The sequence below is a fragment of the Paramormyrops kingsleyae genome, chromosome 11 (assembly GCF_048594095.1).
Source record: "Paramormyrops kingsleyae isolate MSU_618 chromosome 11, PKINGS_0.4, whole genome shotgun sequence".
Taxonomy (NCBI): Eukaryota; Metazoa; Chordata; class Actinopteri; order Osteoglossiformes; family Mormyridae; genus Paramormyrops; species Paramormyrops kingsleyae.
The window spans coordinates 15,768,845-15,783,388 of NC_132807.1; the positions used below are offsets into that span (position 1 = coordinate 15,768,845).

Sequence of the window (14,544 nt, forward strand, 5' to 3'; positions counted from 1 at the left end):
GTCTCATTACTGGGTTCAATGTGGGTTTATTGCCACAAGTAACAAATTACTCTTGTGTTCTGAGTCAACAGGATTATAAAATATTAACAAGGGCTTGTAAACTTCGAAGCCTTTATATCAGCTTTCTGGTTCTCACTAAAAGGACTTGACAATTTCCCCTGTGGTTATTTGGAAAAAACACATAAATTTCGGAGCCATTATTTTAAAGGACTCACAGGATCTGAATTTCAACTAGACGTCGTAAGTATTTTTTATTAAATGCATGCTCTTCTAAACGCTAGGTAACATTACACAGTTGACAGTATCAATACGTTTACCGTAAGACAAGAATAATTCAATAATTCATCACGATATTTAGCGTTTTATCACCGGGTTATAATTAATATTTAACAAGTAGTATAATGTAATGTCAAATCTGTTATGAAGTCAAAGAAAATGTTTAAAGGTATTTTTCTTGGGAGTGAGTGTATATTAAAATAATATATATGCAAACGATGACAATAAAAATGGATTTCTTAATGTTCTAAAAGTTCTAAAAAAGTTCTGTTCTTTCTGTTCTGAAAGTTGCTCGTATCTTGTTGGATGGCTAGAACACTGTTTCACTTCCCAAACCTGCCGTCAGGGGCACCGCAGCCATTCCGCAAATTTCACTACCAATTCACTTAACTAGTTAAATACTTGGTTATGTATTGATTAACCAAACGTGGTATGCTACTGGTTGAGTCAACAAATATGTTGGCATTGTTACTGCAAATACTCGGGGTTCTTTAGGAGAGGTTTTGAAATGGCTAAGCTGAGACAGTTTAACATACATATCACAGTTGTACACCAGCATGGAGATCAGTTGAACCTACTTTTCTTTGACTGTCTAAAATGTTTGCTTATTTTGTTCAGAAAAAGAAGAGACAATGGCTACTGTGAAAGAGAAACTCTTGCTGGAGATAAACCCTGGCCGGGAGGCAGGAATAGCCAGCAAGGTGACCGTAGTGGGGGTGGGTAAGGTGGGCATGGCATGTGCTTTCAGCATCCTGCAGGCGGTGAGTCCAGAAAACTTTATATGAATGCTACAAGGCGTCTTTATTGCATGTTTCTGCTAGTACTTTGTTTACCCATAGGTCATGTAATGATTTAAGTAATGCATAAAAACATGCCATTTTTAAATGCATTTACTACTATGGATGACATCTATATTATTAGTGAATGCTTCCAGTTACCAGCATACAATTGCTATTGATATACTATGATATTGTTGCGTATCAGTGTATGCAATATAGCGATAACGCTATGTTTATTTAGAATATTGCTGATTGTGTCACCCTGATTGACATGATGGGGGACAAAGTACAAGGTGAGGTGATGGATCTGCAGCATGGCAGCCTCTTCCTGAAAACTCCAAAGATCACAGCAGCAAAGGGTGAGAGAGATAAGTGACATTCACAGTCGTAATCACAGACTGACACTTCACCCACTACCCTTGGTCCCATGCGCTTTGTCCATAGAAACTCCCGGGTGAAATCCTGTAGAAACAAGGGTTTTGTGAAAGCATTTCATAGTTTTCTCATAAGTTTTTTAACAAGCTAGTTCTTATTTTTAAATGTCAATTTAGCTGTCTCCTTCATATGTCTCAGATTAAAATATATCAAATTGTGATACAAAACTGGAAAGGCCAAGCAATGGGATATTATACTCAAATGCCAGTGCTTTTTTTTTTGTCAGGCGTTATCCATCTTGGCAGATATTTTATGTCAGTGATACATATGTGTGTGTGACTGATATTGTATTATACAATATGTTACTCAATGGAACACAAAAAAGCAAGTCAATTTCACGTGCAAACATTTGTGCCCTTGAGTTTGCAGAAACGTTATATTTGTAGGTAGCAGGGAGAGACATCTGAAATTCGCAAGATCTGAAATAGTCTGCTTTGTGTGTTGCTCCCTTTCACAGAGTACTTGGAGACTGCCAACTCCAAGCTCTGTGTCATCACAGCAGGGGTGCGTCAGAGGGTAGGAGAGAGTCGCCTGGACCTAGTCCACAGGAATGTGGAGGTATTCAAACAGATCATCCCTCAGCTGGTTCAGCACAGTCCTGAGGCCATCCTCCTCGTAGTTTCCAATCCAGGTGACCTGCTATGACTGTTTTTCAAAAGTGTGTTTGTATATAATATATGGCAAAATATGTTGACACCCCTATTAATTAGAAGACTTGTCAAACCCATTACTGACGTGTGTCTAATTAAGCACACAGTCATGCAATCTCCTATAACAAACATTAGCAGCAGGGTGGTTATACAGAACAGGTTAGTGACTTTCCATTTGGCACCATCATAAGAGGCCATCTTTCCAAAAATTAAATCCGCCACATTTCTGCCCTGATAGAGTTGCCCTGATCAACAGATCTATTTATAATCCGCATGATTGCTGTTACTACCATGAAAATAATTTTTACACTTTAAAATTATTTTTTATATTTTACTTTTAGAAATTATTCAAATACTATCATTTTATGAACTGTAGACTGAACAAAACTGCTATAACCGATTATTTTGAACAAACTATCATTACTCAAATGTGCGTACGAATGGTCTTGAGTTTGCGTAGATTCTGTTCTTAGCTAAGAACAAATTCAGATGAGAAAACATTGGTGAATGTCAGAATCTTCGTAAAAAAAAGTGCGTACGTGGGGTTTAAGAACAAATTTGTTCGTAAGAACGGTTGGTGAATGAGGACCAATGTCCTTTGGACAGACAAAATCAAAGTGGAGATGTTTGGCCATAATGTACAGCGCCACATTTGGTGAAAACCAAACGCAGCATAACGGCACAAACACCTCATACCAACTTTTATGCATGGTGGCGGAGGGGTGATGATTTGGGCTTGTTTTGCAACCACAGTACTTGGGCATTTTGCAGTGATTGGGTCGACCATGGACTCCTCTGTATACCAAAATATTGTAGAGTCAAATGTGAGGCCATCTGTCCAACAGCTAAAACTTAGCTGAAACTGGGTCATGCAACAGGACAATAATCCCAAGCACACCAGCAAATCTACAGCAGAATGGCTGAAAAAGAATAGAATCAAGGTGTTGCTTTGGCTCAGTCAAAGTCCAGAGCTCAACCCGATTGAAATGCTATGCATAAATGAATACCCACAAACCTCAATGAACTAAAAGCAATGTTGTAAAGAAGAGTGAGCCAAAATTCCTCCACAATGATGTAAGAGACTGATAGTCATACAGAAAATGATTACTTCAAGTTATTGCTGCTACAGGTGGTTTTACAAGCTATTGAGACTTGGGGTGTACTTAGTTTTTCACATATGGCTTCTCCATTTTGGCTTTGTTTTTGTTAAATATTGACATGGTGGAATCTGTTGTGTGTTATTTTACACCTGAGGTTGGATTTAAATCATTTTAGAACCTAGTAAAGGCCAGATTATTTTTTTTTGTATGTCCTAATTCGGGAAACCATTTCTTTTTCACATAACTGTATATAACTTCCAGCTGCTACTGGTGCTGTTCTAGATTCTGTGTGAAATGCACGGCTATTCAATTATACAATTTGTAAAAAGCTTGTGTTTATGAACTAAGAAAACCAAAGGTTATACCCTTTGCCTTCTCGTTAAAATAACATTGAAAGAACATGGGTCACTTTTTAAATCATGGAATGACCTTCTTGTATGTTTCACTCTGACATTGGCCTAGTGGACATCCTGACGTACGTGGCCTGGAAGCTGAGCGGCTTCCCCCAACACCGAGTCATTGGAAGCGGCACCAACCTGGACTCCGCCCGATTCCGCTTCCTACTGGCTGAGAAACTGCAGATGAGCCCCAGCAGTGTGCACGGTTACATCATCGGGGAGCACGGCGACTCCAGTGGTTAGTCTCACCGGTTACATCATCGGGGAGCATGGCGACTCCAGTGGTTAGTCTCACCGGTTACATCATCGGGGAGCATGGCGACTCCAGTGGTTAGTCTCACCGGTTACATCATCGGGGAGCATGGCGACTCCAGTGGTTAGTCTCACCGGTTACATCATCGGGGAGCATGGCGACTCCAGTGGTTAGTCTCACCGGTTACATCATCGGGGAGCATGGCGACTCCAGTGGTTAGTCCCACCCGTGCGCAAAGGGGAGGCAAAGGTGTTAATCACTTTACCTATTTTTTGTTTTTTTTGTTATCCTACCCTCAAGTTTTCAGCTGAGCTGGTTGATCATTTTAGGTGTCACTTATAGCTAGGCGGTTTTAAGGTTTTCTTTACTCACTGTTATGAAGAGGGTTGGGTTAGAACCCACAGGAAATGCCTTTTCTTTCCTTGATAAACCCTTTCATTTTTTTCTCTATAAAGAATATAAACCATCACAGGTTATTTATTACTGCGGCTTGTGTGTTTTTAAATATCTGAAGATTTTAATGTATTCAGATTGTATAAATCTCTTTTTGAGTACTGTGCTATAACATCTCAGTGGGTCTACTACTGGTTACTGCTAGTTTATAAATCAATTTTCTTGAGCATTACCCTAGAGGCCCTCCTACTAGTACATACAACATACAGTACTACCTGGCCCTGTCAGTTATGTCGCTTCGGATAATATTGTCTTGTACATAAATACATTTCTGCATCTCTGATTGGATTAGTGGCATATAGATGGATAATTCATAAATATTCATTATACAGTTACATATACAAATATTCATTGCTTCCAAACAGTGGCAGTGTGGAGTGGGGCCAATGTGGCAGGGATTGAGCTACAGTCATTAAATCCTGATCTTAAAAGAGGTCAAGACACTGAGGGCTGGCTAGAAATCCACCAAAAAGTTGTTGAGAGGTATAGTACATTTATGTTTCTTATTGATTCAGTTAGATTTGCTACAAAATATACAGCTATGGAAAATCACTATGTGACCTTTAACCACATTTTTATACATTGGGTCATAAATAATGTGTAAACCAAGTCATTGTTGCCACTGGGCAACAGGAATGACTTGTTTTACTTGAATTGTCATGTTCAGTATGACTATGACTGACTATAGAATTAAAACCTTACGATTCGTCCATAAAATGTCTCAAACTTTATTAAAAGATGCACAAACTAAGATCCAAGGCAACCAAAGCCCTCAATTGTTTTTGTTGTTTTATTTTTTTGTTTGATGTCAGGTATATTGAATACTTGACCTGTGTGTTTATATGCAGTGCCTATGAGGTCATCAGACTGAAGGGCTATACCTCCTGGGCAATTGGGTTGAGCGTGTCTCATCTTGCACAGTCCATTCTGAAGAACCTCAAGAATGTACAGCCAATCTCCACACTGGTAAAGGTAGGCTTTCCAGCAAAGTTATGTTTTCAGTCAGTGATTGATTTAGCCATTTAAAAACATTACAATGACCCTCTCAGCAATACAATGAAAACGGAAGACATGATTGGAATGGAGAAAACTGTAAACTTTTTGAAAACATAAGCCTATAAGATGTCAATTTTTGCTACCCATTATAGCTGTATTAATTGTTTTTCCAGTTTTCTGTAGCTATTGATCCTGCCCTCTAAATAAAACATGGTTCATATGTCCCTTAGACAACATTAAAATGTACTTTAAAAAGTTTACCCTAAGTTCAGCTACACATTGTCAGTCAATCATCAGTTTCATGTAATGGAAACTCAAGATTAATTTAGTTGCAAACCTGTTATATGCCTGTCACTGGCCAAAACCAATGCAACAAAAAAATTCAGAATCAAACACTTAAATCTAACTGTAAACAGAAAGTGAAAAAAATATGGATTGCATGGGATTAGACAGGATGAGTTCCTGATTGTAAATTTTCTCAGGGCCTGCATGGGATCAAGGAGGAGGTATTCCTTAGTCTGCCCTGTGTGTTGGGCTCAGCCGGGGTATGTGGCGTGATCAACCAGCCATTGAAGGAACTGGAGGTCCAACAGCTGAAACACAGTGCCCAGACCTTGTGGGACCTTCAGAAGAATCTTACCCTTTGACTTGTGACTCATGGAAACCATGATTTCATGAGCAAGAGCATTCAAATCACACAATGACAATTATGTAGGTATACTTATTCACTTTCAATACCTACTGCTGTGTCAGATGTGTGAATGACATTATAAAATAGTAATTATAATTCATATAATATTTGTTTAGGTACTAAGGTATTTTATTCATAGGTAAGATGGGTTACAATCTATTAATATACAAAATGATGAATCATTTAATTACGACAGGATCTTTTAACATGATCTGCATTTAGAATGAACTGTTAACTAATGTGTTTTATAATCACGGGCACTAAAGTGTAGATATGGCTGTGTTGGAGCAATGATTACAATGTGTTTAGTACAATGATTCATATATTCCACTGTTTTTTCCATGACTGAAAAATTCCATCATTATTTTAGGCTGTATTTTAGGTAGTAGAATCACTACAACTAACAAAATATTCCTGTGTGCACCTGTTTTCTGATCCATCAGAATTGTTCCTAATACTGGCCAACAGCTATGGCCAAGTGGCATGGACCTTAGACGGGAGCCTTAGCAAGCATCACTACTGAGTTTCAGTGAAACCCAAAGGGCAAAAATGTGCAAGTAACTACATTATGACATTTGTAAGGAGGAATCAGACACCTGGAATAATACAAGTGTTACGACCCTGTCTAGGGGTTAGGGTGTAACAGATGAAGGGAATGGGGAAAGGGGAACGAGGGGAACACAGGGTGTGGTGTACAAGGGAACACACGTGGACAAAGGGGATATTTTTATAGTTTTTTATATTTTATTCACGCAAGACAGACACAGAACAAATGGTTTAGTGCAGAAAGACTCAGGAGTGATTATCGCCAAAATAAGAAACAAAAACCCACTTGTCCAACACAACCCAATGCTAGCTTAACTAAGTGTAAAACCAAACAACAAGTGATACTCCTAACTCCCTATCCAAAAACAGTCACAAAAACTTCCAAACAAAACCGGCAATCACTCCCTAAGCACCAAACAATCATACAAAACATACACACAGTAAAGCGTCAAAGTGAGAGGGGCGCGCGAAGACGTAAACCAAAAGCAAGCAAAAAGATCGATAACCAGAAAATCAAGCAGACCGGGCGAAAGTACAGAAAGGGGTAAGGCAAAGAATCGTAAGTCAGGGAAATCAAAAAGTCATACACAAATATCAAAACCAAGAAAACAATCCAATAATAATCAAGTAATGAGCTAAGCTCCCGAAGAGTCTTTCTGTTCGGCTTTTATCCCTCTCCGGACGGACGTGACGAGGTCGGGCCGGGCAGGAAACGAAGGCGGGGTCCGGAGGTAGGGGTGGGGCCAGGCCAGGTCGTGGGCGGATATCGGACGTGGAGGCGGGGAAAACGACGGCACGTAACACAAGGGATGAACACAACTGACACACAAGTATGCATTCACTGTATAAAGTGATACACATGGCAATTTCTTGTCATGATAGCACATAAGCATACTTATTTTATGTGCATTTGCTTTGCTATGACAGAAATTACTGTGCGTTTTAACCATTATACTGTAAATGAAATAAGAATTAGCTTTATAAAGGTTAAAATGCACTGTAATTTACTACATATTCACATGCATATGCATATGAGATATTCAGATGCATAAAATAGATTTAATTAAAATATTTCCTTGTGGAAAAAATGACCTTTTTAGAATCAGTAATAATACTTACTAACTCCGGATTCACCATAATCTGAAAGTGTCTCATTGGCAGACCATGGATAACTAAATGACCACAGGTTAAATGTTGAATGGGTTACTGTAGAACAGGTTTACTGTGTGCTATGTTCCTCCACATGTCCTCACTGAAATGAATTTCCACAACTTTAATGAATTCCTCCCAAAATTGTCTTTTTTTGTCCTCCTACACAGTAATTAAAAACAATGACCCATAGACAGTGTATATTTTGCTTCATTACCTATGCCTTTGCTTAAAGTAATATATTACTATACTATATAATTACTTATATATGATATAATCAGATATCACCTCCTTCCTCAATACCATAGATTTACCCCAACTTAAAAATACGGTGGCACTGAAGAGGAAAACACGAAAAACGAGCGCTCCTGAGATGCCAATCCAGCCAGTAAATTGCGGAAATACATCATCACCTACTTTACGTCTTTGGTAACGGTGTAGTTTCCGGAAGACTTGACAAATGACCGCTTTCATGCGAAATCCCATCTTCGAATATGTTTCACTGTAGCGATATGTTTTATCCATTAAATACATATATTTAACTCCATATATTTTCTTTGATTATTACCGTACATAAAATACCTTTAGTAATGTTTTAAAAAGGTGTTCACATTTAGCTGGATATTATAACTGACGTTTTATTCTGGAATTGTTTCATTGCATTATTAATGTAGGCTATATTTAGCTCGATTATACACATATATATTTACTTCAATAAGTGGTTTAATGATTATAACCACATATTTAGCGCCATGGCTACATGTTTTATTGACTACTAACTTGCCTACATTAAATACGTTTACGAAGGTATTAAAAAGGTATGTTTCATTAATTATGTTGAAAAGAAGTTCATATTTAGTATAACTGGCATGTTTTGTTATGGTTTAACCAACATAGGCCTATTATAGATTAATGTATTTTTTGCTTGATAGCAATATGTTTGTCGATTATAACCGTATATTTAGCTCCATAGCAACAAATGTTTGCTTAACCGGCCTAATTATTATCTTGAGAAATAGATATTAGGGATTTTGTTTTACTGGTATACATTTAATTGCAGACTTATATTATTATACGTAATCCAGATTTTCATGAGCAAACTGAAGCAGTAGCTATAAATGTTATAATGCTAAACAGTTTTATAAAGACGTGTTTATGGTTATACATCTGTATTGTATTATCACTCTTAAGTGTAGGACATCATGATATCACAATAATAAATATTCTTAAATCAGTGTTGAATGGTGTGTATTAATGTGAAGGTTGTTGATCTCAAAACATCTGTAAACCTGTTTTATATATGCTGCCCAGCTATATTATGATAACAAAAACCAAATAAACATTATTAATCTAATAAAACATATCCGTGAGACAATTCTTAGCGAACTAAATATACGATTATAATGAATAACAATAGCTGTCAAACTAAAAATGCGCTACTGATTTAACTAAACATATCGGTTAAACCATAATAACCATTTTTAATAATGAATAAAACACACACCTTTTTAAAACTGTCATGTCGAGCAGGGTACAGAGGTGCAGGAGTCAAGGAGTCGGGGAAACACGGGATTTAATTAGGAGTAACGACCAGCAGAAACACGGAACATGCAGAAAAGACGTTTTGACGTTTTTGTTACATCGTGTTTTTTGTGTGTGTTTGTGTTTTGCACCTCTGGACCGCTATTTTGTTTTTTTCGCGTTTTCTTTTTTCGTGTTTATATTTTGTATTTCAGAGCTGAAGTTTTTGTTTTTGTGTTTTTGTTTGTTTTTGTGTTTTACATCTTGGTGCCACAGTATAATAAGGATCAAATAGATGAATTAGACAAACCACTAACAGCTAAGGAACTCCATATTCCACTCAATAAAATGCCGAATAATAAAGCTCCAGGACCTGATGGCTTTCCTGTCGAGTTTTACAAACATTACTGGAACACAATCTCATCACTGTTTCTCAGAATGGTACTTGACATAAAACACAATTCCAAAATCCCTCAGCACATGAATATAGCCGTCATCACAGTACAAATAAAACCCAACAAAAACCCAACCCTTTGCTCCAGTTACCGCCTGTATCACTGATATCAAGACAGATATCAAAATTATTAGTGAAGCACCCGCCACCCGACTTGAAACAGTAAACTCATCATTAATACATCCAGATCGAATCGGATTCATCAAAGGTAGACATTCATAAAATAACATGGGCAGATTGTTTAATCCGTATTTCAAAATAGAAACAATTGCATCCCTAGATGCAGAAAAGCCTTTCGGTAGAGTAAATTGGACATTCCTGCATGAGACACTTCTTAAATTTGGTTTTGTAGGGAAAAAGACATCTTCTACAACAAACACTGAATTCTGGACCCAAGTATGCAAGAACACCATCACTATGACTAATAACAGTAACCTACATCTTCAATTCAGTATAAGATAATTCACAGAGTACACATCACCCAGCACAAGATGTATAAAATGGGCTTTCTAGAAACGGACACATGTTCACAGTGTGCATTACACACCCAAGATAGTAATTTCCACTCCCTTTGGCTCTGCCCACCAATTCAAAGTTTCTGGAAAGAAATCATTAACAGAATCTCCACCATACTAAGCTGCAGCATTCCACTAACTCCTTCCATTTGTCTACTTGGAGATCTCTCAGATATAACCTCACCAATCGAAGATGCAGAACCCATACTGGTGGCCTTAGCTATCGCCAAGAAAGCTTCTGTTAAACTGGAAAACCATATACACAGTTAATATCACACGATTGTCAAATATACTCAAAGAATATATATCCATGGAATTTATTACTCTACAGCAGGGTTCTTCAACTCTGGACCTCGATTCCAAATCCAGGCCTTGTTTTCAGTTCTCCCAGGTACTTGTTTAATAATTACTGATTCTGATTGGTCAGAGGCTTCACACCTGACTGACAGGTAAAGGAAGGCTGGAAAACCAGCAGTGCTCGGACCTCGAGTACCGTGAGTTGAATAACCCTGCCCTACAGCATCAAACCGCTTCATTTACCATCGCACTGGACTTGCCTGTAAACTAAATCCACTGAATGACACACATGAATACACTCACACACACTCAGAGACACACACACTGACACTACAGCTCTTCAATGTAATCATACCCCAACTGCTGCATCTCATAATTCTGACTTCATAGAAAGTCTTAGACTTGTCCTGTTTTGTCTACATCAATCTACACAGTCTTACTGTCTTGTCTGTCATACCTGCCATGTCTTATTTGTCTATTTGTGTACCATTGTATTATAATGTGGGGTGGGCAGAGGTGGCTTCACTTAATGTATTTATCTATTGTTTAGCTAATTAAAAATAAAGGTGGTGGTTGGATATTTAAAAAAAGGAACATATTACTCTTACTGGGGTAAAAGGACTTAACCTGAAAGTTGCCAGTTTAGATTAGAATTTCAGAATTAGAATTAGAATTTAGTGATCATTGTCAACACACCACAGCACACAGTGCGCAACAACGAAATGTGTCCTCTGCATTTGACCCATATGTGACTTTTGTGACATAGCAGGGGGCAGCTAATTCAGCACCCGGGGAGCAGTGATTGGGGACGGTACCTTGCTCAGGGTACCTCAGTGGTGACTTGCTGGTGGGGGATTCGAGCCTGCAATCTTTCAATTACAAGTGCGCTACCCTAACCATCAAGCCACCACTGCCCACTGATGGGCATGTCCTTAAACGACTGGGCTACCTGATGCCCAAACACAGATAAGGTGAGGTGCAGAACATTTCAGTTTCACATTGCATAAAGGAAAAAGCCTTTTATTGTTGGTTGACCGTGATTACGTCAGTAAGCATAATTAAGAAGTAGTGTATATAAATATTACTTTCTTCGTGTGCTGATTGTGCATTTTTATGTTGAATGTTTTAATCAATAAAATTGTTATTTGTAGATTTTATAGTGTAAATTGCTGTTTTCACCAGCAAATCTGGGTCAATATGGGTCAAAGAGTAATTAGCATTGCTGTACAGACACCAAACTGCGCATAGCTGTCTTCTTCTGTAATGACATGCTGCAGAGTCTGTGACATAGTTTGGTTCCAGCATTTCTAGTAACAAGTATTTAGTTATTTTTGTGATGATGTTAAAGGAAATGAAGACTGAAAAACTGAAAGGACGATGCATTGACATCTCCCACTTTTATACAGTTGTAATGGCTTTTAATAGCCTAAAGATGTCAGTATGACTAAACTTAAGTTTATTTATGTAAGTTAATAGCATGACAAAAAGGGGGCAGTGTTGCATGGTCGTCCTCAGTCTACGTTAAGGGAAGTATGCAATAGAAAAATAGAATTTAAATAGAAATACAGAACATGAATATTACAAGCTGTATTATGGAAAAAAATCTGCCAGAACAATGGTCCTCAGCCTTTTCTTACCCAAGGACTTCGTGTCCAGGAGAACACGTTTGGACCCCCCTACACAGGTTTCCTTTCTATGCATTCTGCAATGATGACCAAAATTACCAGTGCTTATTAAAATAAGCATTTTATTTTGGCTACACTGCAAATAAATGTAATTTCTTTTGAACATGACACAAGCAAGGTTTCACTCCACTATGCCCAGCAACACTTAGTTCATGACATTGCTCTCAAAACAGAAGGTGAATGTTTATGAACAAAAATAACTATGTAAATCTAAAACCTCTCTGAGGCTCTAAAATCAGAAACCTGATAATGATTAAAAGTGAGGTTAATGGCCGATAAATCCTTTAAAAAAATTAAAGAAATATTGCAATTTTCGATATTTTTAGGACTATTTTAAAACTAAATGAACCGGGTAACAATGGCTCCTCACCTTTCCCTTCCATCAACTTCCCCATGAGATGCCGCTAATGGGGTGGTTTGATTTTAGCTGTGAATTCAGGGACTCTCTGTGACATTATGACCAAAGCTCTCACACTGCTCACCACCAGGAAGGAACACTGTTGGTTTCTATTAAAAATCTTTAATAAAATCTTCATTTTAACACATAGCAAAAGTATATTGATATAAATGGTATTGTGTCATCCTGTATCTTGTTTTGAAGATATATCGATATACATTAAAAATTCGATATACAGTAGGCTACCGCCCGCCCCTAACTTTAACAGTGATGCATTTTATTCTATGCTTTTTTAATACATTGTACGGTGCACCACAGCCCCCCGGGTGAAAACCATTATGCTACAAAGACATTCCAGTAAAGACTATTATGTAACCATTGAAAACCTGAGCATGAAGGGTTCTGCACCTGACATCTGAATATATTGAGATGAATGGGAGCTTTAGTGCGGCCCTGTGATCCTGAGACTAGAACTGCATACAGCACAACTGTGACATTGACACACTGACTAACTGTGGTTCCTCGGCCGCCCGCTTTCCACGCAGAACGCCTTGAAGGGGGTGGACTTTACAGTGTGTCCTCCGAGCTGCATATACACTTGGCCCCATTAGTTCAGCTTTTAATAAAATGAGATTGGCACCTGGCCCAGCTCTGTTCCAGCCCCATCTGGCTACTGCACAACTATCTGAGATGGATTTACTGTATGAAACCAAGTTTAGTGTAAAATTACATCTGCTTGCCATTAGGTGGTGGGCAACTTGTGGCTAGGTGAACCTCCCTCTCTCCATTCACAAAAACCCACATGGAAACATATGTAAGGTGCTTTCTTTATGTACACATAGGCCTACCAATGTGATATGACTGGTCTGAAATGGACAAGATGCACATTTATATGAATCCCCTGAACTGGGTGTATGATATTCAAAATGTTGTTTATAACCTGAGGTTCAAACAGCTTTCATAATTTTGGTGAAATTATGGTGAAATCCATCCATTTGGTGAAATCCATCCATTGTCTGTAACCACCTACCCTATTCAGGGTCGCTGAGTTGGGTAAAACATTGATAAAGAAAAGTAATTTTTACTGAAAATATAGAAACCTATGCCTGAAACTATTAGCATTCTGAAAATTATAGACAGGTGTGACAAATTGTTTATTATGGTTTATCAGGCGTTTTAGTAACATCTGGACAAGTCTGTATCAGGTATTATAATATAATATATTTTTATTACATAAATGTACATTTTAACAAAGATCACTTGAAATGATTTCTTCTTTCTTTCTCCTTAATGCCTACTGACCCCCACTTCCAATTATTCGCTCCCAAATTCCTTCCATTTCATTCTTTTGCCAGTGTGTTGTAGCTCTCTTTCACCATGTCTTCCTCTCGCTGCCTCTCCCCACTCTCACCTTCCCTCATCACCATCAGCTGGCAGGAGGCCTGCTCTATGTGTGTGTTTAACGGAGCCAAGTGAACCATGTCCGGCAGGGTGGCAGGGTCATGGGCCTTTCTTGTTCACAGCCAGGACTTGATGCCAGGGCCTAGCGTGAGAGAACTGAAATCCAAACAAAACGGCATGAATGATAATCCCCCTTTTTATGGTCTTTGTCTCTTATGATGGGAGGATGTTTTGTATTGTAGATGGGTGGTAGTCACACCTCTCTAGGGATACTCCTGTCATTCACTACCCAATAGCCTTGTAACACTGATCACCAATGTGGAATCTACTGTGCTCTACTCCACACTGGGCCTAACACTGTGCACCTTGGGGTCCCACTTCTGAATCATGTTTCAGTTTTAGTCAAATGGACATGATTTTAGGTAATTAAAATAGATTGTTTTTAAGCATTAAAGCAAAGGGTTTAGGCCAGTCTTTCTCAACACTGGTCTGTGCGGCTGCTAGTGGGTTGCAAAACTGTGCAGGGAAATGCAGTTTGGTCTGTAATG

The 14,544-nt window shown here is 38.3% G+C and overlaps 1 protein-coding gene across 2 annotated transcripts; it reads left to right on the forward strand.

The window, feature by feature from the left end:
- The first annotated feature begins 3 nt into the window (after nt 1–3).
- On the forward strand, nt 4–9,087 carry LOC111856718 (L-lactate dehydrogenase B chain-like). 2 transcript variants are annotated; one of them, XR_011993805.1, is made up of 9 exons: nt 4–240; nt 895–1,037; nt 1,297–1,414; nt 1,948–2,121; nt 3,703–3,876; nt 4,710–4,827; nt 5,193–5,316; nt 5,823–6,051; nt 6,475–9,087. XR_011993805.1 is itself a non-coding variant. In XM_072718122.1 (8 exons), exons 2-8 carry the CDS (start codon nt 909–911, stop codon nt 5,985–5,987), a joined length of 1,002 nt encoding a protein of 333 aa, XP_072574223.1. In that variant the 5' UTR covers nt 4–240; nt 895–908; the 3' UTR covers nt 5,988–9,087. The 2 variants fall into 2 exon arrangements, 1 of the variants encoding a protein (XP_072574223.1); XM_072718122.1 differs by having other exon boundaries at nt 5,823–9,087.
- The last annotated feature ends 5,457 nt before the right edge of the window (nt 9,088–14,544 follow it).

What these genes read in the sequence shown, in the direction of transcription:
- LOC111856718 (XM_072718122.1), top strand. Translation starts at nt 909, where the DNA reads ATGGCTACTGTGAAAGAGAAACTCTTGCTGGAGATAAACCCTGGCCGG. An exon ending in CCTCGTAGTTTCCAATCCAG is followed by an intron (nt 2,122 to 3,702) that starts GTGACCTGCTAT and finishes ACATTGGCCTAG; the next exon opens with TGGACATCCTGACGTACGTG. An exon ending in CAATCTCCACACTGGTAAAG is followed by an intron (nt 5,317 to 5,822) that starts GTAGGCTTTCCA and finishes AAATTTTCTCAG; the next exon opens with GGCCTGCATGGGATCAAGGA.